Source organism: Narcine bancroftii, chromosome 7, assembly GCF_036971445.1.
Source record: "Narcine bancroftii isolate sNarBan1 chromosome 7, sNarBan1.hap1, whole genome shotgun sequence".
Lineage (NCBI taxonomy): Eukaryota > Metazoa > Chordata > Chondrichthyes > Torpediniformes > Narcinidae > Narcine > Narcine bancroftii.
The window spans coordinates 102,890,781-102,916,854 of record NC_091475.1 but is presented as its reverse complement, the minus strand read 5'-3'; the positions used below and the strand labels follow the sequence as shown (position 1 = coordinate 102,916,854).

The following is a 26,074-nucleotide window of genomic DNA, read 5'->3' as shown; positions in this document are numbered from 1 at the left end:
GAAAACCTACGCAGACACAGGGAGAATGTACAAACTCCTTTCGGATAGTGTGGGATTCGAACCCCAGTTCCGATCACTGACACTGTAATAGCGTTGTGCTAACCACTACATTAACCGTGAGAGATAATGAAGCAAGCTTTATGGTGTGAGATCATTGCCACATTGTTATTGCCACGAATGTATTATCCTGACTATTCCTTGCATCTCCCTGAACTTGACAAATAAGATGCCATTTTGTATCATGTTCCCTTTTAATTTAATTCTCATCTTTCTCCTTGTTCTCCTGGTCTGATTTGCCTTGGTATTATCTATTACTCAGGTACTGATTATCCACAACTTTCCTTGTCTTCAGTTTTTCCTTTCTATCTTAATTTACCCTTAGCACCACATATGTATATAGTTTATTTTTTGTTTTTTAATGGGATATATATTTTTTAGGCTGAGAATGCAATTTGGAAGCTTGTGACAGGTGGTGTGGTGCAGGGATTGGTGCTGGGTCACCTGTTGTTTTGTCATGCATATTAATGATTTCAGTGAGAATATAGGTGGCATGGTTAGTAGGTTTGCAGATTACATCGAAATTGATAGCATAATAGACACTGACAAAGATTGTCTAAGGTTACAACAGGGAAAGTGGGAAAGGGCGTGGCCAACGCAAGTCAACCCCAAGTGCAAAGTGATGCATTTTTGGAAGTTAGACCAGGGTAAGACATACACGGTGAATGGTAGGGTACCAGGGTGTGATGGTGAAAATAGAGATCTTATGGTACAAATATATATTTCCCAAAAGAGATAATTTGGGTAGATAGAGTAGTGGTATGCTTGCCTTCAATAGCCCAGGTAATTAGCACAGATTTGTGACTAAATATTACAGTTGTAGGGCAGCTGATGTGGACTTTTTACCCCCTCCATAAATCTTCGTCCGCGAAGCCAAGCCAAAGAAAGAAGGGTTTACTGTACGGTGGCACTGCAAAGAGAAAAGGAACACGTCTGCACCGAGCTGAGTGAACCTGTAACTCATTGATTATTCAAACAGACCGCATTACAAAAGCAATACTGCATAATCCACACTCACCGCGCTGACTCAAGGGAGTGTCATCAGCGCACAGTCTTAGGAGCAGCACTCACTCCCTGCAGCCCGCTCTTTAATCCTGGTGCTTCTCCTCAGTGAGGACGCAGTCCCTGCATGCTGTGGTGATTCAGCCCCTTGTGTACTGGGCCAGATTGGACCACTACACCACTGCCCCACCCCCACCCCCGCCAAATCGCAAACATTTCTCACAGTCTTTGTTTAAGAGTCTTTAGGAGGTTGGCCACGGAGCAGGGAAAGGTTCTGCGCCGTCTAAGTGGGCCTGTTTCTAACGGTCCATAATGAACATGTCCTGTCTACCCCCAACGTCCAGAGTAAAAACCACCCCATCACTAAAGCACTTTAAAAGGTCCATCGTAAGGGCATTGTAAAGGGGTTCCTGGCTGGCTCCTCCTGACGAATACGAAATCCGCAGTTTTCAAATCGCCTGGGGTGTGGCAGAGTGGCGGGCCGTGTGTGGTAGTAGGGAGTGGGTGTGGGTTGGCTGTGCTGTCTCTTAAACACTTCAGGATGTTCATGGCATTGGGTTGAGGTTCAGTGAAGCTGAAATGGAAGTCGGCATCTGTAGATTATCTCAGTCAACGAGGTGGGGAAGCCTTTTTTGGATGCTGAGCAGGACCCATGGGAATCATCCATCCAGTTTGGGCCCTGGAATCGAGCTTTCAGAGACACTTTCAAGTGGCGGTGAAAGCGCTCCACCAGTCCGTTCGCTTGCAGGTGGTAGGCAGTCATGTGGTGTAACAGGCTACCACCAAATTTTGATAGTATTGGCCACGGGGAGGAGGTGAATTCGGCTCCTCTGCCTGTAATAGATGAGGGGATGCTGAAACGAGTGACCCACTGCGACGTGAATGCTCGCATGCAAGTCTCTGTGTCACAGGCTAGCATAGGAACTGCTTCTGGGCAGTGTGAGAAAAGGTCAACCACAGTGAACCTCATCCCTTGGCTGATTGGCAGTGGTCCTATAATGTCAAGGTGGATATGGTGGAATCTGTTCGGTAGGTTGGAAGGGTTGTAATGATGTCTTGGTGTGTCACTGGATTTTGGCACATTGACATTGTGCGCAGGCCTTCTTCCAGAGAGAGACTTCATGGCGTAGACCATGGCATACGAAGCGTTCTGAGATGAGGCGGACCGTTGATCTGATGGAGGTGTGCGAAAGTCCATGCACTTATTGAAAACCTGGCAGTGGGAAGGATGGGCCTTTGGCAGCCAGTGGACATGTTACAAAGGAGTGGTGATCCTCCTAGTTCAGGGCGAACTCCTGTACCTGCAGTCCTGTGATGGCCATGCAGTAGGCCTGTGTGTCTGCATCTTTGGCTTGGTACCTAACGAGTTGGGCCATGTCGGTGCCACCCATAACCTCAGTGATTGTTGAGCATGAGAGTGCGTTTGCTATTATATTGGACGTTCCTGCAACGTGTCGGATGTCTAGTAAATTGTGACATACAGAAAAGGTGGAGTTGCTGTCTGGCCGACCGTGGGTCCGAGATCTTGGTTTGTGGTCTGTGTATGCCATGAATATCGGCCTTCTAGAATGTACCTAAAATGGCATATGGCCAGATACAGAGCCAGCAGCTCTCAATCAAAAACGCTGTACTAAATTTGGGTGGCTTCAGGTATTTGCTGAAGAAAGCAAGTGGCTTCCATTGTTGCTCGAGTCACCATTGCAGTACTGCGCCAACAACTCTCTCGGAGGCATCTGTCGTCAATGATGAACAGGAATCTGGATCTGGGTGGGCCAAGAAGGTGGCTTCAGATAGTGCTGTTTTGGTTGAGTCGAAAGATGAAGTCAGATAGTGGTTGCACGTTGGCTTCTGCTCCTGGGAGAAAATGATGGTAAAAGTTCACGACCCCTATGAATTCCTGCAGTCCCTTGAGAGAGGTTGGTTTGGGAAAACTGAGGATGGCCTCTACTGTGTTGGGCAGTGCCGTGGCTCCCGTGCTGATGATACAATGTCCAAGGAAATCGATGGTGTCCAGGCCAAACTAGCACTTAGTTGATAGTTGACCCATAAGCCTGAGGTTTGGTGAAGGGCTGCCGAAGGTGTTCCCTGTGTGTTCCTGCCTTGGGGCTGGCAATGAGAATATCGTCTAGATGGATGAATATTCTTTCCAGGTCCTGAGTCACCATGTACATAAGGCACTGGAACATGTGGGCCTCATTTTCTAGGCCAAAAGGAATACACACAAATTCAAAAAGTCCGAATGGGGTGACGATGGCAGTCTCTGGGATGTCATCAGGATGCACTTGGATCTGAGGATATCCTTTAACCAAATCGGCTTTAGAGAAGATCCAAGTTCCCCGGAGTCGAGCAGCAAAATCTTACACCTGGTATTGGATACCTGTCTGGCACTGAGTGGTTAATGTCTGACTAGCTGCCTGTCTCCCCTCTGGAGAGCCTTGCTGTACTAACATTGGCTGTGCATTATCTCTACTGTTAAGGACACTCCCCTTGGATATAACTGTATATGCACCTATTGTCTTTCATTATTGTACCATGAGTTTCTGCTAATAAAAGCCATGATTATTGTTTAACCACATCGTCTTTGTCTACTTCATCAACTGGCACTTCAATTTTATTAGTAGAAATGGATGCAGCACTCAAGCCAGAGCGGCTGATAATCGACCAGTCTGCCCCGAGGGCCAGAAAAATTTTCAACCACTGGATTGCTTGTTTCGATTACTACATGGCTCGAAACAACGTGGTCAAGAAGGCGATTGCTTGTTTCAATTACTACATGGCTTGAAACAACGTGGTCGATGAGGCGATACAGTGGGGCTACCTGAACTCTCTGCTGGGTGAGGTCCCTTTCACCGTAACTCTGGCTATAGCCCAGGAACGTCTGACTGCTTACTATGCAGCGCAACTGAATGTGGTGCTTGCTCGACACCAGTTGCTGACTAGATGCCAGAAACCCAGGGAAAGTGATGGTGCCTATGCACTGGCTCTCGACTCACTGGCAAATGAATATGATGTCAGTGCAGTCAATGTGCAACAACACCGCAATGCCTTGAAGCTGGATGCTTTAGTCAATGGGATTGACTCCAGTTACATCCGACAGAGGCTGCTGGAGACGGAGCCCTTAACCTACGACCGGGCAGTCACTCTAACCAAAACACTGAGAAGTGCCATGCGGTCCAATGAAATGCTAGAAACCGAAAAGGAAACATCCAGGAGTGCTGGAACCCCGAAAGAAAGAAAATGGCAAACTCCTGAAAAATGCTATTTCTGTGATAAGACCTGGCACCCCAGACAGAAGTGCCTGGCTCGATTTGCTACCTGCAGCTATTGTGGGAAACTTGGCCACATTGCTAAAATGTGTAAGGCAAAAAGTACTCCCACTGATAAGAAGAAGAAGAGAAGCACCAAGAAAATGTGTCCTGCAGCTGCAGGAATGGACGACAACTGTGAAAAGGGGGAATCTTCAGACGAGCAGGCTGAATCGACTTCAAGTGACGGCAAGGTGAGATCCCCTGTGATAGCTCAATTGACTCCAAAGCTTGGGAGATGTTATGGACTGGAACGGTCAACTATGAAGGGGGAGGTGAAAATGGTGAGGCTCTTGATTGTCTAATAGACTCGGGGAGTGCTGACAGCTACATCCACGAGAGAGTTGCCAGAGCCTTAAATTTGCGGAGATATCCAGCGAACCAAAAGATATGGATGGCTTGTAGTGAACTTACAAAAACTGTACGGGACAATTGTAAAGTTATTTTAAATTTGCAGGGACATTGCCTGGCTGATGTGTGGCTCTTTATTATGCTGGAGCTCTGCACCCCTGTGGTACTGGGATTAGATATTCAATCTCAGATGAACAGTGTAGTGTTAAATTTCGGTGGGCTAGTTACTGGCAGTCAGTCCACATTAAAGATCAAAGCTCCCTCCCTTTTCAATGATTTATCCCCCGAGTGTCAGCCGATTGCCACTAAGAGCCGTTCTTACAGCAAAGAGGATTGTGAGTTTATCAAAGCTGAGACCCAGAGATTGCTTAAAGAGGGAGTAATTGAATCCAGTAAGAGTCCGTGGCGAGCCCAGGTGGTAGTTGTGAAAAATCACACTAAGAAACGACTGGCTATTGACTACAGCCAGACAATCGACCATTACACTAACCTGGATGCCTACCCCTTGCCACGCATCAATTAAATTATTAATCAGATAGCGCAATACAAAGTGTACTCCACTATCGACCTCAAAGCAGCTTACCACCAAATTCCCATTTTAAAATAAAGGAATGACCCTATACAGCCTTTGAGGCTGATGGAGTGGGGTGGGAGGAGGTTAAACCAGTTTAAAAGGGTACCTTTCGGAGTCATTAATGGTGTGTCAGTGTTTCAGAGGGAAATGGATAAGATTGTTAGGACGTATGAGTTACAGGGTATGTTTCCATATCTGGATAATGTCACTATCTGTGGGAAAACACAGGCTGAGCACGACAACAACTTAAAGAAATTTTTAGCAACAGCTAAAGAACTCAACCTTACACTTAACGAGGGCAAATGTGTGTTCAACGCGACAGAGCTACCCTTTCTGGGTTACATTGTCTGCAAGGGCGAAATCCGCCCCGACTCGGAAAAAATGACCCCCCTTAAGAAGTTACCACCCCCAAACTCAGCAAAAACCCTTAAAAGGTGTATGGGATTCTTTTCCTACGACTGCAAATGGGTTCGGGACTATGCCACGAAGGCACGCCCTCTGTTTGACGCTAAATCTTTTCCTCTCTCTCCAATGGCCTTGAAGGCTTTCGAGAGAATTAAAGCTGATATTGCCAAAGCTGCACTCTCGTCCATTGACGAGGATGTCCCATTCCAAGTGGAAACTGATGCCTCAGATTGTGCCTTGGCAGGAACCCTTAATCAAAAGGGCAGACCCGTGGCATTCTTCTCCTGCACGTTACGCAGACCTGATCTTAAACATCCTGCCATTGAAAAAGAAGCCCAGGCTATTATTGAAGCTGTTCTCTACTGGAGACACTTTCTAGCCGGCAGAAAATTTACTCTTGCCACTGATCAGAAATCTGTAGCCTACATGTTCAGTACTAAACACAAAAGTAAAATCAAGAATGATAAGATGGCACGCTGGCGAATAGAACTCTCAACTTATAATTATGAGATCCAATACAGACCGGGCAGGTTAAATGATCCCTCTGACGCATTGTTAAAATCTGCTGCTGGTGCTCAGCTGGAGGGGCTAAAAGAGATCCATAGCAGACTGTGCCACCCAGGAGTCACGAGATTCTTCCACTACATAAGGACTAACAACCTTCCTTACTCTCTGGAAGAAGTCAGGAAACTGACTAAAAGCTGTCTTGTTTGCACAGAATGTAAACCGCAATACTTCAAAGCTCCAGAGGCCACTCTCATCAAGGCAACCCAACCTAGATTTTAAAGGCCCGTTATCTCCCAAAAACAAAAATGTATATTTCCTTTCTGTAATTGATGAATATTCCAGGTTTCCCTTTGTGATACCCTGCCCTGACATCTCGTCAGCGTCTGTCATTAAGTCACTTGACAGAATTTTCAGCCTTTTTGTTTTTCCCAATTACATTTATACTGATAGAGGCTCAGCATTCATGAGCACTGAACTGCAGCGACCCCTGGTACGAAAGGGAATTGCCACCAGCCGTACCACGAGCTACAACCCGCAGGGCAATGGTCAGGTTGAAAGGGCTAATACTACAGTCTGGAAGACTGTTAATCTTGCTTTAAAAACACATGGTTACCCTGTTACCAGGTGGCAGGAGGTGCTGCCTGAGGCACTACATTCTATTCGGTGTTTATTGTGTACTGCAACAAATCAAACACCTCATGAACTTATGTTTGCCTTTCCTAGGAAATCAGGAACTGTGATGGACTGGCCAGCCTGTTTATCTGAGCCTGGAACTGTGCTGCTGAAGAGCCACGCTCGGGCGCGTAAAACATACTCCCTAGTCCAACCAGTTCAGCTACTGCATACTAACCCCAACTACGCTCATGTTAAATTCCCAGATGGGAGTACTGACATTGTACCCCTAAGAGATCTGGCCTTGCCTGGTTTGCCTCTTCCTCACACCCCTACTCAGAGGGAACCTGAGAGGTTGGACTCACCCAGCCTGTGACCCCTAGTAAGCTTTCAGATGGTCATGCTGAGGCTCCACTGCCTCACGCTGGCGATTCTGAAGCAGGTCCAGAAGTCAGTCCTTCCCACGCTACAGGCCCAGGACCTGTACCAGTTCCCAAGTTTGCAAAGGAGCCACTTGTTTTGAGAAGGAGCACCAGAATTTGTAAACAACCTGATAGGCAGACATATTCATAAAACATCTCATTATATTTCGATTGCTTGCTAGATACTGGCGTATTTTGGCTGTTAGAGTATTCTCAATGCCAAACATGGTATCCATTTATAGCTTGCTTCATAGCAGCTGTCCTTTTGATTTTAACCCTTCTTCTGATGGGGGGAGACTGTGGTGAATGTCTGCCAAGCTGCCTGTCTCCCCTCTGGCTAGCCTTGCTGTACTAACATTGGCTGTGCATTATCTCTACTGTTAAAGACACTCCCCTTTGGTATATCTGTATATGCACCTATTGTCTTTCATTATTGTACCAAGAGTTTCTGCTAATAAAAGTGATGATTATTGTTTGACGACATCGTCTTTGTCCACATCATCAACTGACACTTCACTCTGTTGTGTCATTTCACCACCAGTAGTCTCCACACAAGTGCCACTCTCCAGAGTTTTTGGGGACCATATGTAGGGAGGAGGCCAAGGACTGTTGAAGCGGTGGGCAATACCCAACTCCTCCATGGTTGCAAACTCAATTTTGGCCAGGAGGAGCTTGTCCTAGAGAAGTTGTCTTGCTCTCGCATAAACTGGTGGTCCTGTGGTCGCAACGAAGTGCTTCACATCAAGTGCAGGTTCTGCGTCGTGGAAGTTCAGGGCTAGCAGCGACAGGAAATCAGCCAGTAGAGAGGTGTACTCATTCTGGTTGGAGGCATGGACCTCTATCAGCTGGAAATTTCCATGGTGTACAGTGAGGGGAAAAGCCTGGAAGGTTGTTGCATTCATTAGGCAGCACCTATAAAACTGAAATTGGATAAATATCAAGATAAACTTTTAAATATAGCAATATCGACTGCAAAGAAATGTATAGCGGTAACGTGGAAAACTAAGAGTATGGTATAATTCGACTGGTGGCATTATTGAAATGCAAAATTGTATACCTTTAGAAAAAATTACATATAGTTTAAGAAATAGAATTGAAAACTTTTATTAAATTTGGAAACCATACATAGATTTTATGAATAAAATTCCATCCACTTTTTCCACAATCCACAATTGTGCGCACGTTGCACAATTAGGCTGGACATGGATCGAGTCCAGCTGAAGGATTCAGAAAAGCCGGTCTGCTTCTTTGGCCACGAGGTGCAGGTGAGCAAAGTCCATATTAAAGATGGCTGGGACATCGTGGACTGGAAACTTCAACAAGAATAGGACTTCAAACAGGAAGCACTTGGTGTGTCCGTATGCTAATGCCACTAGCTCCTGCATAAAGTTGGGGATTTGCGGTCCTCTAGGCCCGTTCGTGCTGGCTGAGTTCAAAAGAGCCAAGTAAGAAGTGACAAAAGAGGGTATACTTTCATTCCATGGGCGGGTGGTTCACAAAAGAGCTGATTCTTGCTGCTGTGACTGGATCCAGAGCGCTGACAACGTGCCAGAATTTGGTGTCTTCAGCCATTATGCTTCTTAACACGAACTGTGCCTCAGCTAGTTGCAGCCAACTGCGTGGCTGGTTGGCCCAAAATGGCGGCAAGTGGACACCCACAACATTCACCATAGCTGGGGTAGGAGCAGAAATGGCTCTGACAGTGGCAGGTTCATCGCCAGCAGCTTCAAGAGCTGCTGAAAAGCCGGCAGGGTCCATGCTGCTGTGTGCTCAGTAGGACTCAAACTGTTGAAACCAATGCAGGGTTACCACTGTAGCACCCATGATACGGTGGCGCTGTAACTGTTTATTCAAACAGACCACGCTACAAAAGCAATACCACAAAATCCTCACCCGCCGCCCTGGCTCAAGGGAGTGACGTCAGCACAGAATCTCAGGAGCAGCTCTCGCTCACTCCCCGTAGTCTACTCTTTAACCCTGGCGCTTCTCCTCAGTGAGGAGACAGTCCTGCATCGTTGGGTGTAGGCTGCATGCTGTGGCAATTCGGCCCCTTGTGTATTTGGCTGGACTGGACTGCTACACAGTTATAAATCACATTACAGTATTGTTTCAGTTCTGGTTGCCACACTGCAGGAAAGATGTAATGAAGCAAGAGAAGGTGCATAAAAAATTCACAGGGATGTTGCCTGATTGCATAGGCTGCATCTGTTCCCCCCCCCCCCCCCCCCGAGTGAACAAGGCTAAAACGTGACATGATTAAGGTGTATAAAATTGTGGGAGGCTTAAGCCCCTTTTCCACTGGCACCTGGTCTCAGGAATTTACTGGGACAGGGGTCAGTAGAAAAGGAACATTGTCAAAACACTGGCTTCAAATTACATCATTTCATGCCAGGGATTAACCACCTCTACCCTTATGTATTGGAAAGTGTTGTGGTTGTCATGTGACATCACTGCCCTTTACCTAGTCAGGGGACACACCAGCTGCCAATCAAGGTTTGGTTTCGCCCCACCTATTAATACACACCTTGCTGTTGAGTCCATGTAAATTACTGGACTGGACTCTCCAGCCTGCCTGTACTTGGTCTGTAATTGGATTAACCCTCCTGGCACTGAGCCATTGGGATCCTGCTAACGAGCTGGATTGGACCCTCCAGCACAATAAAGGTGCCATGTGCTCTTTGGTCTCTCTCTCTCTGCCAGCTTGGGACCACCCTACTTCACTCCAGGCCTAGAAATGTGGAAGGGTGCTGGAGAACCTGTTGGTCAGATGTGCACTTTTTAAAGGGTTGGGAGCATTTAATTAGTGTCCCTTGTAGCATAGAGTCGGGCCTGCACTGAGTCGAGGGGTGGTAGGGAATCATAGTGATTCTTCTTGATCATTGTATGTACCTGTTCATTTTGTGAGTGTCTATATATATATATTTTGTTCCCACGTTATTTACTCCATGTTTGTTATTAATTGTCCATTATTTCTTTCCCACACCTGCTGTAAACTGTGTGTGTATGTGTGTGTACATTGCATCAGTTACGATTTCCCACACTTGCCATCTGTAAAGAAAATACTTCCTCATCAAAATTATGTCGAGTCCTTGCCTTTGATACCTAGCAAACCTGTTTTCTCACTCACAACCCCCTACTCACATCCCCACCATTTGTTGGCGCCAGTGTGCTGATAAAACCAGTGAAAATGGGACAGCAGAGAGTCCCCCTAATTAGTGTCCAAGTTAAGGGTGGCCCAGTGAAAACGGCACAAAGGGCTTCCTATCCCGGGACACTGGACAGCCAATTAACTGGGATGCCAGTGGAAAAGGGGCTAAAGATAGAGAAGGTAGCCAGTATCTGTTTCCAATGGAGGGGCATCAAAGCTTAGATTCCATATGTTTAAGGTTAGGGAAAGGAGGTTTAGAAGGGATCTGAGGGGTAAATTTTTCACACAAACTAGTTGGTATCTGGAATGAATGTCCAGAGAGACATCGTTGAGGTAGGAACAGTAACAGAAGTTAAGAGTATTGAATGAGCAAGGAGCAGAAGGGGAGGGAATTATTGCAGGCAAGTGTTGAATGAATAAACGCACTGCAACTCTGTGTCTTTATGACTATGACTATTGAGATCCAACATGAGGGGGGAAAGTTTCTGGTGGGAAATCCCTTAAATAACAGCAGCTGGTTTTGCCTGCTTCAGAAGGAAGTTCCCATTGATTTCAATTGGTTTTTGTGTGTTTGAGTCTTTAATTTTTGACCATGTTTTTCAATCACTTTGATTATTTTGAATTGGTTTTGCATGCTTGTGAAGGTCGAAAAGATTCAGAAGGATTCAAGAATTCATAGATAGGATAAACAGCTAAATCGAACATCTTTGTTTACCTTGAACAACAAAATGCAATAGATGCTGCAAATGTCGCATAAAAGCAGAAAATCATGGAGATGTATATGGAGAGGAAAACCAAGTCAATGTTTCAGATGTTGTTTGAATCACTGAGTAATTTCATTATTTTCTATTTTTATTTTGGCTTCGTTATCCAGTTTTTCTCAGCAGATTTGTGGGCGAGGCTTTTCCTGGCCATTTATGTCCCAGCAAGGCTTTGATATCACATAGGCTCTTACTGGTGAGGAGATTAATAGCATCACCCAAGTTCACACTGGGGGGAGCCCAGTGAACCAACTGCAATCTTTCACCATTGGTCACTGGTGAGTGTGGGTGTTTCCTCACTGCAATTTTAGTGTGTGTTCTTTATTTTGGTCCTCACCAATGCCTTTCAACAATTTCTAGCAGAGTGAGATAGGAAGGAAAGTGCAGCAGGAGAACTTCAGGAGCCGACCATGTGTTTGCTGACTGTTTGTCGTTTATCAAATCACTCTGTTTTGTGAACACGCTGTCTCAAATAATGGGCAGAGAGTTGAATGTTGCCATATTATTATTTTGAATATTTATAAGCATTCTTTTGTGTTATCCTGACACTGCATCTGCAAATGCTCCATGTTTAATTTTGTTTCACTTCAAATACATATTTAATTTCCACACTTAATTCTCTGAAAGCTAAGTATAACATTGACATTTTTTTAGTGTTAAGGATGTATGAGTTGATGTATCAACAAAATTTTTATATGTATGTACTCAATATAACAAGCTCTTGCATGGTTTGCTTGTTAAAATTACATTCAGACCAGATTGGAAATGTACATCAATCACATATGGTCAGAGGTAAAATGGCAATATTTTCTGGAGCTAATCTCTTCTGTCTTATCTTCAGTGAAAGTGGAAGGCAGATCATTGGCCTGATTTTTATGCCTCCTAATGCTTTTGTGCTGCCTTATTACACAAAACTATTTTGTTCTGGAGTAAAAGCAGTAGTTGTCAATATTGATCTTTTTACATAGATTATTACCTATTTAATAGATGCATACTGTCAGTTTTTACAGCTACGAATTTTGTTTTTATTTTCATCTTGTGATTATTAAAAACATAACCTTCCTATTTCAGTGTTGAAGCTCATGATAGCTATTTTTGTTAAATATGTTGCTTTGAAGAGCTGTTAATTCTGGTCAAGATCCTAACCTTGCATCAGACCATTCTAATTGCTGCACCTAATTCCCTAAATTTACTAATCCTATTCCAAAGATACTTTCACATGCTCAAATGGGAAATCGGCTTGGGATACAATCTAATTTTCTGGGTCTATACATGAACTTTGAATCATGCTTCTCTTTGTATTCTGTGCTGTTTCATATTCTAATCTTTAGAATAATGTCTTTGGACTAATGCTGTCTTTCTGATGACCGTATGCTGGTGCCAGGTTAGTTTTAAATAGAAAAATGGCTCCTCTTTAAACAATTTGAACATTTATTTATATGTACTGCATTTTATCACAAAAAAAGAGCTGTCAACAAATTGTGTGTCACAATTTTTAAAGATCCTTGTGATATTTTAATATTCTGGAAAGTACAGCAACATTTGAATACTTGAATCCACTGACACATTTGGTCATTTTTTTTAAATGCCTTATTTTAATTTTGTGAAGCTCAAATGATCAAAATTATTTTTCTGTGATGGTATTTTCGGCTGTCCATCAAACTTTGGTGAAATCTTTTGCAAATTACCAGCAAAATGAGGCCCCTGTGGAGCTGAAAAGCCTAGAAGCTGCCAAAATGGTTCAGTGATTTAATGTTGGTGTCCCATGGCTTCAGATGTAATCAGCAGATGCTCCAGTATTAACATAAATGTTTTTCTAACCTCAGCTGTCAAGGAGGAATAAAAGCTTCCTATCTGTTTCTGATCAAATTCATTTTGCTTGCTTTTGCATAATTAAAGTCCCTTGATGACGCCTAACCTTTCTTTCTAATATCAAATGTTGGTCGAGAAAAATCCATGCTTGTATGATCAACATGCAGCATGTGAAGAGCCATTGAAATAGATTTTACACAATCTTGATTCTAATAATTATCATTCTATGCATGAATTGTAGAAGTGAACAGCATATTGTTATTTTGTTCTTCCTCCACCACACACAAGGTGCCGTTTTACAAGGTCGTTTAGCTTTTCTCTTGCTAATATTTTACAGCTTGAAACATTACAGCATTCTGATTCAACCCTGAGCACATCTGAGACATACCTGTGAGTCCTGCAATTAAATTGTCTTCGAAATGCCAATCAGAAATCTCCATTTGAAAAATATTTGCAAGTCCTGCTGGATATTTTGCATTGGCATCAGAAATTAGCAGGAATGGGCCAAATGGATTCAAGGTTTTGTAATGTTAATATAAATGCTATTATTTTTTTTCTTCAAAAGTGATTCACCTCAAGAGAACACAAGGTGGACATAATCAATCTTGAAAACTGGAGATTCTATCTTTAATATGTTCATATGCACTTGCACTTGAAACACTTAATGTGGTTCCTTCTCTGTCCCTCAAAAGGATCTCAAATACCCACGCTGCATTGACCTTTGTGCTAAATTCTATGGATTACTCTTGCCTCCATGCGCAGCTAGCAGAAGATATTCGCTCTCTTGCAAACAAACCTCACTCACCATAACCTACCATGGCCCTCCCCTTCACTTCATCCTTTGCCAGATCCATGCGTTAAACTGCCGGTGCTTCACTCACCTTGTGTCCATCAAGGATCAGAAGGTTTCTTCCCTGAAGATTGCTGCCTCTGGAACTTCTGACATGAATTTCCACCTTGGCTCTGGCTTCCCACATACTGGAGCATATGTCATGACCTCTCACCTCGGCCCTGGCCACCCATAGGCCAGTGCCCCCACTGCCTCTGCCCTGGCCACCCACAGGCCAGCATCTCCTCCAGTCGCTCTGGCTGCCCACAGGGCAATGTAGATGCTCTCCACAGTCCCAACCACCACAGTTCCAGTTTCTATGGTTTTTTTTTAGATACCACTCTAACTTCAGCCCACGCAAGGCTGAAATGCTCAGATGCCTCCGCTGCTAAATCCCACTGCCCTGTCGCCCCTCCCCCACCACTCCTTGCCCTTCCCTGTCCTCGCCCCCACAACTCTCATTGCTTTTCTTCATCTACTCCTTTGAGCTCTCCTTTCTTCCCAATGCTCCAGCCCTCTGTCCCTCTCATCTCCTCCAAACCTCCAACTCCCCCTTTGACCTCCCCAACCTTCAACCTCCCCAATCTCACTTCCCCACTTCCTCCCCTTGATCCCCATGATCCTCCTCCACCTGATCCATCCCATCCACCTCTTCCCATCACCCTCCACCTGCTGATTCCCACTTTAACCCCTGCATAGTCCTTACCACCCCTATGACCTTCCCCTCTTAGAGATAGAACATTCTGTCCTCAGTAGAAGTCTCACCTTTGTCCTCTTTCACCCAAATCTCCATGAGTTTCATGCACACCCTGATGCGATCTCTTCTTTCAATGTCTCCGTGACCATTTATTCCACAGGAATTCCCATACCCCCACTGCAGACCCCTTCTACCTCAAACCTTATTCCTCCTCTTGGACACCTCGTTCTGGCCTTCTGCCAGTTCTGGATCTTTATATTTACGACTGCTGCCAAAATATGAACCTCAACTCCATCACTTCCATCATATTCTAATCTCAGGCCCTTGGAACACACAGCCTTGCATTCTCTCTGCACCATTCCAACCTCACCATCAACCCTGCAGAGAAGGGTCTGGCACACTGATCTCTTGCTGGCCAAAGCCAGACAACAACTCTCATATACCTCCTCTTACTTATCCCTTCAATAGTGCCCCACCAAAACTCATCAAACCATCATCTCAACCAATTATCTCTGACCTCATTACTTCCGGTTATCTCCCTTCCATGGTCTCCAGCATTATTGTTTCCTCATCCTGCACTGCTTGGTTCTACTTCCTAGCCAAGATCTACAAAACCAGTTTCCCCAGTAGATCCATTGTTTCTGCATGCTCCTGCCCCACCAAACTGGCATCAACCTAACTTGACTCCCTGGTCCAGTACCTCCCAACCTACATCTGCGACTCCTCATATGCCCTTCATCATTTCAACAACCTCTAGTTCCCTGAACTCGACTGCCTTACTCTTCACCATGGACATCCAATCTCTCTACACCTCCCTCCCCCATACCAAAGGCCTCAAAGACCTTTCATCTCAAGAACAAACAATACTCCCTCCACCACCACTATACCACCATCCTCCTGCTGACAGAACTTGATCTCCCTTCAACAACTTCCCCTTTGAACTCGTCGCACTTTGTCCAAATCAAAGAGATAAGCATGGGTACCTGCATAGGCCCCAGGTATACCTGCTTTTTGTTGGCTATGTGAAGCAATCCATGCTACATGCCTACACAGGTATGCCTCCTCTATTTTCCCTCTGCATCAGTAACTACTATTTTGGTGCTGCCTCAGGTATCCATAATGAGCTCATTAACTTCATCCACTTTGCTGCTAACATCCACCCCAACCTCAAATTCACTTGGTCTATCTCTAGCAATATTCTCCCATTTCTAAATATATCTCTCTCCATCTCAGGCCCTCCTCTGCCCACAGATGCAACAAGGGTGAATTCCCCTTGTCCTCACCTACCACAACACTGCCCTCCACATCCAACATCATATCCTCCACATTTCAGCCTCCTACAATGTGATCTCACCACCAGATACATCTTCCACTCTCCTCCCCTTTCTGTTTTCTGCCAGGACCACTCCCTCTATGACTCCCTTGTTTACCTACCCCTTCCCACCAATCACCCCCCCTTGGTTCATACCCCTGTGATGGCAGAAAATGCTACATGTGCCCACAGCTCCTCCCTCACCATCATTCGTGGCTTCCATGCAAAACCACACCACCTATGAATCTGTTGCATCCAGTGCTCCCTTTGTGGTCTCTTCTGTTTCGAAGAGACTGGTCACAGACTGGGAGATCACTTCGTTGAGTGTCTTCATATAATAGCGGGGATCTCCCAGTGGCAATCAATTTCCTGCCCCATTACTATGCTGACATGCACTGCCCAACTGAGACCACTTGCAAATTGAAGGAACAATACCTCTGGGCACCCTGCAACCAGATGGCAATTAACTCAAACTTGTCTAGTTTCCGTTAGCCCCAACACACCCTGTCCCTCTCATTCTCTATCCCTTTGTCTCATTTCCTCTAGCTCCCCTCCCCTTGTCACTCTCTCTCAGTTTTGCGCTCACTGAGCTACCTCCCTGCCCTGATCTATTCTCAGCATTTTTTTCTCCTGCCCTCCTATCTATGTCCACCTGTGGCCTCTTGACTGTTGGCCTGTGCTCTTCCCCCTGCCCCTTCTCCTTTCTGCCTGCTCTTTGCTGTTACATTGGTTTTATCTTTGGCTGCTATAGACGCTGCAGGATCTGCTGAGTTTCTCGAGGAATTTTATGTATCTACTACAATCACAGTTTCATGATTCACTTCACGAGTTTCCTTCTTGCCTGAATACATTTAATAAGTGCAAAGAGGAGGACCTCATTGATGTGGGTGATCGGCAAAAGAGTGACAGACGGAATTGCATCACAGTTTTCTTTCATGGTGCTACCAAAAGTCCCCTTATTGGCTGATACTTAAAAACTGGATGTAAAATACTAATAGCCAGCAAAGTGACGAGATTTTGGGAAAGGCATTTACTTTCTGGATTCTGGCCTAAAGGTGATTGTATTGCAGAGGTTTGCTGAGATTGTCCAAGCTACCGAGTAAAGTACTCATCCATCACTACAAACCCTATGGTCATGAAATGACAGTGCAGTAAATATCTTCAGCAGAAGCCTTTTAAAGTACAAGCTGTTTTCTGTAGGAATTTTTAGCTTTCACATAAAACATAGAGTCATGAATGACTGCTTTCTGTTCCAAAGTCATTACTGTTTGGATGATAGAACATGTTTCAGAGAATAACCAAAAACTTTAAATGTCATGTCAAGTTTGTTGAAGCTGTTTTCAGGCTATGCTGAAGGTTACATGAATATGGAGTGTCCATTTTTTTTTAGTTGAAGATGTGGAAAAGGATAATTCATAATGTTTGCTTGTCGTCTGCAAGCTGGCTGATAAAATTTCTGCCTCTTGCTCCTATGGAAAGTCAATCAGCCACAGCTATTTAATCATTCACTGTACAGCTGGCTACTACAGGAAGTGTGATAAGTCAAGATCACTGTCACCTATTAGTAACATGCTGCAGATATATCTGAGATAGATGGAGAAAGAGTTGAGTTGCAAATTAAGTTCTGTTCTGTTGTCCTTCTAACCCTTTAAGATTCAGAGTAAAATCTTAAAACATTGGTGTGGTAAACCATTGTATGCATATATTTATCTGTCTGGGCACACTCATTGGCTGACTGTATCAGTGGCCCTTCCCACAGGCTCCTGAATAAAGGTGACTGTCCCTCAGCCACTCCTCAGATCGGGACAGTCGACCAGTAAGGACATGACTTCATTCTAAGGCAAATAAAATCCTCTCAGTTTTGCTCAACTTCAGTCTTTTCAGTCATTGATGGTGCATCAATTTTATTCGCAATAATCTTGACAATGGAGCAGATCCTGAAGCCAGAGAAACTGGAAATCGACCCTCAATCACCTGAAGTATCTTCAACTTTAAACTCTGTCTGTACTGTTTTGAAGCATTTCTGCAGACATCTTTAGCCATCATTCAACCAGAGAATGACAAATTACAGGTACTGCACTCCCTGTTGTACTCAATGATCAGGGACACTGTGTCGTATCCGTAGGCAGTGGACACTTTGAAAGGCCAGTACCAGAGAAAGGCCAACGCGGTCAGTGCCAGACACCTCCTGGTGCCCGAAAGCAGCGACCCAGGGAGTCGAATGTCGAGTACCAGCGGGCCCTGCAAACCCTCAGAAGGGCCTATGAATGCAAGGTCTTGACGGCCACAGAGTACACAGACAACCTGATTTGGTATGCTTATGTCGCAGGCATCAGGTTCAATTACATATGCCAGACACTACTAGAGCAAAGTGAGCTCAGTCTGTGGAGAGTGGTCGAATTGGCAGGCACACTGGAGGTGGCCCTTCAGAACGTGAAGGCATACTCAACCGACAATGCGGCTGCCTCGTGGTTGCCCAGGCGCTGCCAACTTGGGACATGCCGCCACCGTCATGTTCCACCAGCGATCCCACCCTAGCGGCTGTACCCCGTGCACACCTAACTGCTACCCCGAGTGCTGCTTCTGCGGCCTGGGCAAACACCCGAGGAAACGCTGCCCAGCAAAAGACGCGGTCTGCTCCAGCTGCGGAAAGTAAGGGCACTATGCTAAGGTGTACAAAAGAAAACCACCCCTTCCTAGCAGTGCCACATGTGAGTCTTGGGGGCCACCATCTTGGGTGCCACTTCCGAGACCTGAAAATGCCACGTGAGAATCGTGGGGGCTGCTATCTTGGATAACGCCATCTCAACACTCAAACTTTCTGACGGAGCAACAAGCAGCAATCTGACACTGGCTTCCATCACACTGGACCAGGACAGTCCCCATCAACTTGCCAGATCAATGATGGATGTTAGGTAAACAGCCACGTGATGAGTTGCCTGTTCGATAGTAGGAGCATGCAGAGACTTATCCACCTGACACAGTGCAGTGTCTCTCCCTCAATGTAAGACCAGTAAACCAAAAAGTCTCCTTGGGCTCAAGGTCACATATGGCAGATATTGCAGCTACTGTGTACATGCTGGGCACAGACTATAAAAACTTCTGGTGATGCCGCAGCTTTGTGGTACCATGCTACTGGAACTGGACTTTCAATGTCACCTTAAAAAGCGTGATAATGAATACGATTGGCCCATCCACCCCTCATTATCTGTCACCAGCAGTTTTTAAATCATCCACTGCGCTCCACTGTTCCTCAGCCCCCTCCCCCATTGCACACAGCCAACAACCTGATCGCTATCATGCTCGACCTGCAGACATTCCACTCTCAAAATCACCCCGCTGTCGATGTTCATCAACCTCATCCCTGACTGTAAACCCATCGCCACCAAAAGTAGATGTCACAGTGCTGGGAACAGAGCCTTCATTAATGCAGAAGTGCAGTGACTCCTCGATGAGGGGAACATTGAAGCTAGCACCAGTCCTTGGAGAGCCCAAGTGGTGGTAGTGAGGAATGACAAATTACAGGTACTGCACTCCCTGTTGTACTCAATGATGTGGGACACTGCATCGTATCCAGAGGCAAGGAACACTTTGAAAGGTCAACGAGGTCTATACCAGACACCGCCTAGTGCACGAAAGCAGCGATCCAGGGAGTTGAATGCCGAGTACCTCCGGGCCCTGCAAACCCTCAGAAGGGCCTATGAATGCAAGGCCTTGACAGACACAGAGTACACAGACAATCTTCAAGAAATCCTCCACACCACCAGGCTCCTTCACTTCACATACAATAAGGCTAAGTGCATATTTCACACAACCTGTCTTGCTATCCTTGGGTGTGTCATTGAGAACTGAGTCATTGGTCCCGACCCTGACCCGATGTGCTGGCTCCTGGAACTCCCTCTCTCCCATATCCTCAAGGCCCTGAAAAGGTGCCTGGGCTTTTATTCTTACTATGCCCAGTAGGTCCCTAACTAAGCAGACAATACCCTCCTACTTGTTAAATCCATCTCTTTTCTCCCAACACCAGAGGCCCATGCAGCCTTCAGACATTCCAGGTGCAGAGCAATAATTCAATCTTCTCACTGGCTGCTACCAGGCAGGCAGACCCGTCGCTTTCTTTTCCTGCACCTTTCAAGTACCCAAAATTCAACAATCCTCTGTCAAGAAGAATGCCCAAGCCATTGTCGAGGCGATACAGCACTGGCGGCACTAGCTGGCTGACAAACAATACACTCTGCTAACCAATCAACGTGCAGTTGCGTTCATGTTCAATGACCAACAGCAAAGTAAAATCAAGAACGACAAGATATTGAGGTGGAGAATTGAACTTTCCACCTACAATTACAATATCTTGGACCAGTCTGGGAAACTCAATGAGCCCCCAGATGCCCTATCCCATGGAACCTGTGCCAGCACTCAAATTGACCACTTATAAGCACTCCACAATGATCTCTTCCACCCAAGAATCACCAGGTTCTTCCACTTTGTCAAAGCCTTACTCTATCAAAGAGATCAAGTCGATGACCAAGAACTGGCAGGTCTGCGCAAAGTGCAAACCACACTTCTACCCGAAGACAAAGCGCAGTTGATAAAGGCCACCCACCCCTTTTAACACCTGAGTGTCGATTTTAAAGGCCCCCTCCCCTCCTCAGACGGCAATGTGTACTTCCTCAATGTTTACTGATGAGTACTCGTGTTTTCCATTCGCCATCCCCTGCCCCAACATGATAGCTGCCATAGTCATCAGGGCCCTATGCAGTCTCTTCACTCTGTTTGGCTTTCCCAGCAATATTCATAGCAACCAGTACCTGCTGGCAAGAAACATCATCGTGAGCAGGAGCACCAGGTACAATCCCCAGGGGAATGGCCAGGTGGAAAGGGAGAACACTATGGTCTGGATGGCTGTCCTAGTAGCCCTGCTGTCTAGGGGTCTCCCACTGGCAAGAGGTCCTTCCTGAAGCACCCTCACCCCATCAGGTCCCTTCTATGTACAGCCACCAATGCCTCACTGCATGAACATATGTTTTCCTTTCCAAGGAAATCAGCGACAAGGTCCATGCTGCCAGCATGGCTGACATCCCCAGGGCTGGACCTACTCTGGAAACGTGAGGAGTCACAAGTCCAACCACTGGTCGAAAGGGTCTGCCTCCTCCAGACCAAGCCCCAGTATGCCTACGTGGCATACCCCGAAGGGCATGAAGACACCGCCTCCATTAAGGATGGTGCCCTCAGGGACTCGAGAGACTACCATTAATCACCCCACACCTCTCCCACTCCTCACTAATCACAATGCACCAGGGCCATGGCACATTACCTTAGCCCCAATAAATGGCACACCAGACTCACTGCCATGCATCCACCAGGTCAACGCCAACGACCACATACAGGTTCTCCAGGATCTTATCGCTGCGTTGCAATCACAGTCGATAACTACGACAGTCACAGCAGAAAATCAAACCGCCCAAAAGACAATTTGTAATTGAATCATCAACACTTCACACCACCAGACTCTTTAAAAACAAGGGTGAATGGGGTAAACCACTGTATGTATATATTTATCTGTCTGGTCACACCCATTGGCCAACTGTACCTGTGGCCCCTCCCACAGAATAAAGGGGACTGTCCCTCAGCCTCCTCCTCAGTTCGGAACAGTCGATGTGCCTTCAGTCTATTGCGAATAAAAGCCTATTAGTTTTGCTCAACTTCAAGTCTTTTGAGTCATTGATGGTGCATCAATTGCATTCTTCTATTGCAGAACTATTAATGGAAGTTGGTGCTATCACTCTTTTATCATGTTCATCCCATCTGCCATATTCAACATGCCATGCTGGGTGTGGATACTATTCATTTGATCAGAGGTGCTTTATTCTTCTGTGCAAGCATTCTCCTATGAGCCACTTGATGAAAGGCAAACCTCTGAAATAAGATAATCAGATTTATACCATCGACGCTCTGCTCACCTGGTGATATCTAATTGACATTTCATATAGCTTCAGTCGCCTTTCGAGTTTTCATCTCCCCTGCATGTATATTGTTTGATTCAGATTTCTTTGCATATTTTTATAAGTATGTTGAACTCTGTTCTGTGATTTAATTTCCCTTTATATTCTCTCACTGCAGAAAATCAAAAGGCACAAATGGAAAGGTCACGTTCTCGCCAGAATATCAACTTAAACGCAACAAGAATTCCAATCGGCAAAGAGCTCAGTTATGAAGCAGAGGCTCATTCATCGACTGCAATGAGTAAACCTGTCAGAAAAAGGGAGGGACATGCTGTTTTAGACAACAGGGAGAAGGAAATGAAAACTATTAGCTCCAGTGCTAAGTGTGACGCTGTTCCTGAAGTTGAAGCACTTCTGGCTAGGTTGCGTGCTTTATAGAGTCGACATTAACACAGATCTTACTGTACTGAAAACCTCAGAAATGTTAAAGTCACAATAAGATCAAGCCAGTGGTTACTTTCAGATGAAAATTCTCCAGCTATAGGTATTGGAACTTTGTGAATTGAGAAAAGTCAGTAATGACTGAATTTGAGATTAAGGAAAAGAAAACACTTCTCAGTATGGTAAACAAAGCTGTCCTGTCGGCATTATGCTTACAATTATTTATCTGGGGAAAATTGACTTCCAATTTCCTTGCTATTAATGCAATATCTTTCCTGTAAAGCAAATTATGCCTCAACTATTTTCAGTTTGCAATGTATCACATCCAGTACATTTACAGAATATTAGTGAGGTTTTAAATTTGGTCATTTATACAAAAATTTCTCAAATAATTTTCAATTTTAATCATCTTAAAAATCAGAAACACAGCCATTAATTCAACAAAAGTGAAAACTTTAATATATAATGGGTAAAAATCAGATACAGACAAACTACTTGCTGAACAGAGATTCTTTCATTTTCAATTATTTGCTTCATAATGGAATATAATTTGTCTTTAACTATGCTGGATGACAAAAATATTCAGGAACCCATTATAAATTATAGCATACTTCCTTCCCACCTATTGCAATAATAATTCTTTAAAAATACATGGTGGAGTGCATGCTTATACACCAAAGAATATTATAAACTGCATAAAATTGCATTTAAAACATGATTACATGTGACATTAATTAAACTGGTTTCTCTAAACTATTTGTATATAGTATATTTATATCCATTTATTTGACCTGATTGCTTAGTTTTTGGAGCATTATATTATTGTTAATTTTTGTTGTACTTTTATTCTTTGAATTGGAAATGTATAAGCATTTAGAAACAGTACGCAATGCATTACATAAATGCATTTGGTTATGATTAGAATGTGAAGTGTAAGGTTATTCATTCTGAACATGTGTTCACGCTGACATTTAGACTACAGTTCTATTATTTCTCTGTTCAACGATTCCATGTCCTTCCTGATTTTGTGTAACCAGGCTGTTCACCCCTCCCTGTACTGTCAAATCATTTTCAATTGGATATAATTCATTTTTCTAGAAAAATACCTTTTCATTAATTATACAACATAATAAAGATGAAGATATGCATGGCAGAAAACTTTAAAATTCCCCTTTGATCTTGAGTTTTTTTGGGACAAAATGGTATAGCAGTGCTAACATATAACCACATATATTTCTGCATTCAGAATGTGCATTTGTTTTTGTATACCTGAATGTTATGACTGAATGAATGCATTCATAACCTTAATCTATTTCAAATTATTGAATTGTGTAAAAATTGAGATTGGCATTCCAAACAAATTTCACAAGAATATTACATACAAATTATCCAAGAGCATCTGGCTGGAAAATATACACAAATGTAATATATTTTTTAACATATACCATTTGTATCTGCTACATAGTTGAAAAAATATACAATACATTTCTGATTAAGCTAAATGCTTGGGTCCTGACGTTTTTTGGTTAACCAGATTTTACGAATAACTGAGAAATTGCTTTGAACAGCCCTGTAGCATCAGCAGGGATATTTGTATCAGGAAGAGAAAAAAATGGAAGGTTTTACAAGCATGAAATAATGTTTAATTCTTACCAAAAAAAACATGATCTCTGCTTACAAAATAAGATAAATGCATAAATTTAAGAAAATATCTTTTTTCAATTTAAAAAAAATTTGGATACCTGAGAATTTTGGTTAAGTAGTTTCGGATAATTGGAAATGTACTGTACTGTACACTTACAAGATCCAAAGGAATATAAGTTCATTATTCACTTTGTTATTATGTTGCTGGTCTAATTTCCTAGTCTTAATTCTTCAATACAATGGGCAATAGATAATTTATGTGACAAAGAAAAAAAATCATATTATGTGGAATTGAAATATTTCTTTCATAAAAACAAACATATTGCAACATTTTGTATTTCACAGAATGATAGCGACAGTGGTAGAACAGACATATTCAATGGATTAATTCCAATTACTTGTTTCACCTATTACTGATTAATTAGTGGTTTACTTGTGTTTTTTCAAACAAAATAAACTAGATATTTGCAATGCAAAATCTTTTTCAGCCAACTATTAAATGATGAAATCTTGTTTTCAACCAATGTAGTCACATTTGAAAGATAAAGTAAGTTGTATGCTGGCATCAGGTAAAACTCTCGCAGCACCAAACAATGTTGCCTTTAAACCAGTCTATCTCAGCCCACTGCTTCATTGGATTCTTCCATTGTTGTTCTTAATGCCAAAAGTGTAAAGGTTAAAATCTTGTGTTTTTACTTCTTAGTTAATTTTATGACTATCTCTTTAAGTAAAATTGTTGTTTGTAGTGTTACCATAGTTGTTATGACATCATATGTTGTAATATCTGAGCAAACCGAGAGTTTTGTTTATCATTCTTTGGAGAACCATGGAAGATACGTGAGTTCAAAATACTTTTCTTTGAATTTGCCTTAATCATCTAATTTCATCTTATTTTGTTTTATATTGATATGTCTTTAAATATAATCAAGAGCTTTGTTAATTCATCATTATGCAAATCTTGATGCAAAGTTATGCAAAATGTTTATATCAATGAATTAAAGCTACTTACAGCTGAAAATACGAAGTTTGGTTCATTGGAATAATAAGATGGCAATTCAGAATATCGAAGGTTGTGTTTCTGAGAAGATGACATGATTTGGAATTGAAAATTACTAGAACAGAAAGTGTCCATTATTTATTTAAAAAAAAGTAACAAAATTGTGAACTTTGGAAGAAAGGCTGAAATAACTCATTCTATTAAAATCAAATAGCATTTAAGCTTTAACAAGAAAAGCAGCCTCAGTTAGAAAATGTCTACCAGCTACATGTCTGAATTGCACAGTTTAAAATTCAAACTAAGAATGTCTGATTACAGGGACCTGTTACCTTTCGAATGAGATAAGATAGGACCAAAGATATTGCAGGATGGCCAGGAATGTCTTGAAAATTCCTGATAAGAACGACAGTTTGCAAAGAACAGAGACTTCAAGAGAAATTCTCTTAAAGGGACCACACAAGGTACAAATTTGTTTACAATTCCGTGGAACCAGCTAAGTCAGGCAAGAAGACAGGCTGCAGTATGAAGAATTCAAGATAGGGAAGAAGTCGTCTTGTCAGGCTAAAGACCTCGAGCAAACAGCTCTTCTCACAGAGCTGTCTGGTCATGAGTTGAGCAGTAAGGCAGACTGACAATGTTCGGCAGGAGATTGGAGCCAGCCACCAATGAAAAAGTGCCTTCAACTACCAAACAAGAAGAGGACCATGGTAAGACACTGCAGACATCATTCACTAACTTAAAGGTGAGTGGAACTGGAACAGATGAATATACGTTGCAAAGCCCATTGGTGCTGTACCGAGCGAAATGCTGAAGATAGAGACTCAATCAGTGGTATCTGAAAGTTCAGATGTGAATCTTGATGATAGTATTTCCAAGGTTATGAGCGTAGGAAGATCTTTAGAGTCTTCAAAGACATCTAGAGCAAGTACAGCTTTGCGTGCTTCAAGCATATCGCCTGTGCATGCTACCGCACAAGCAGACTTGGCTGCTATCTTTGCACAACATTAGTGAAAAGCGAAAAGACATGATTTAGAAGATCAAGAAGCTGAAGTGAAGAAAGAACAATTCCAGAAAGAAGAACAAAAAAGATTATTGAGTAGAGAAAAGGAAAAACTAGATCTTGAGGAACAATATGTTATGAATATGGCCAGAGTAAAAACATTAGCTCATGCTTTTGCAAGATCTATCACTCAAAGTGAAATACCCAAGGAGCCATCTGGAGCTCAAGGGATACCGCAGCCACAAGAAACGAGTAG

General features: G+C 43.5%; 1 protein-coding gene across 3 annotated transcripts in view; it reads left to right on the top strand.

Moving 5' to 3' along the window:
• LOC138739144 (protein diaphanous homolog 3-like) overlaps positions 1–24,013 on the top strand; it is a 481,652-nt gene extending 457,639 nt beyond the window's left edge. For 2 of the 3 annotated variants that reach the window (XM_069890655.1, XM_069890654.1), the window contains one exon: positions 21,915–24,013. In XM_069890655.1, coding sequence (XP_069746756.1) covers positions 21,915–22,174 — 260 coding nt within the window. In that variant the 3' untranslated portion in view covers positions 22,175–24,013. Of the gene's footprint in view, positions 1–6,924; positions 7,657–21,914 lie in introns of those variants that run through there. The other variant, XM_069890657.1, reaches the window with a different exon arrangement.
• Positions 24,014–26,074: the final 2,061 nt, after the last annotated feature.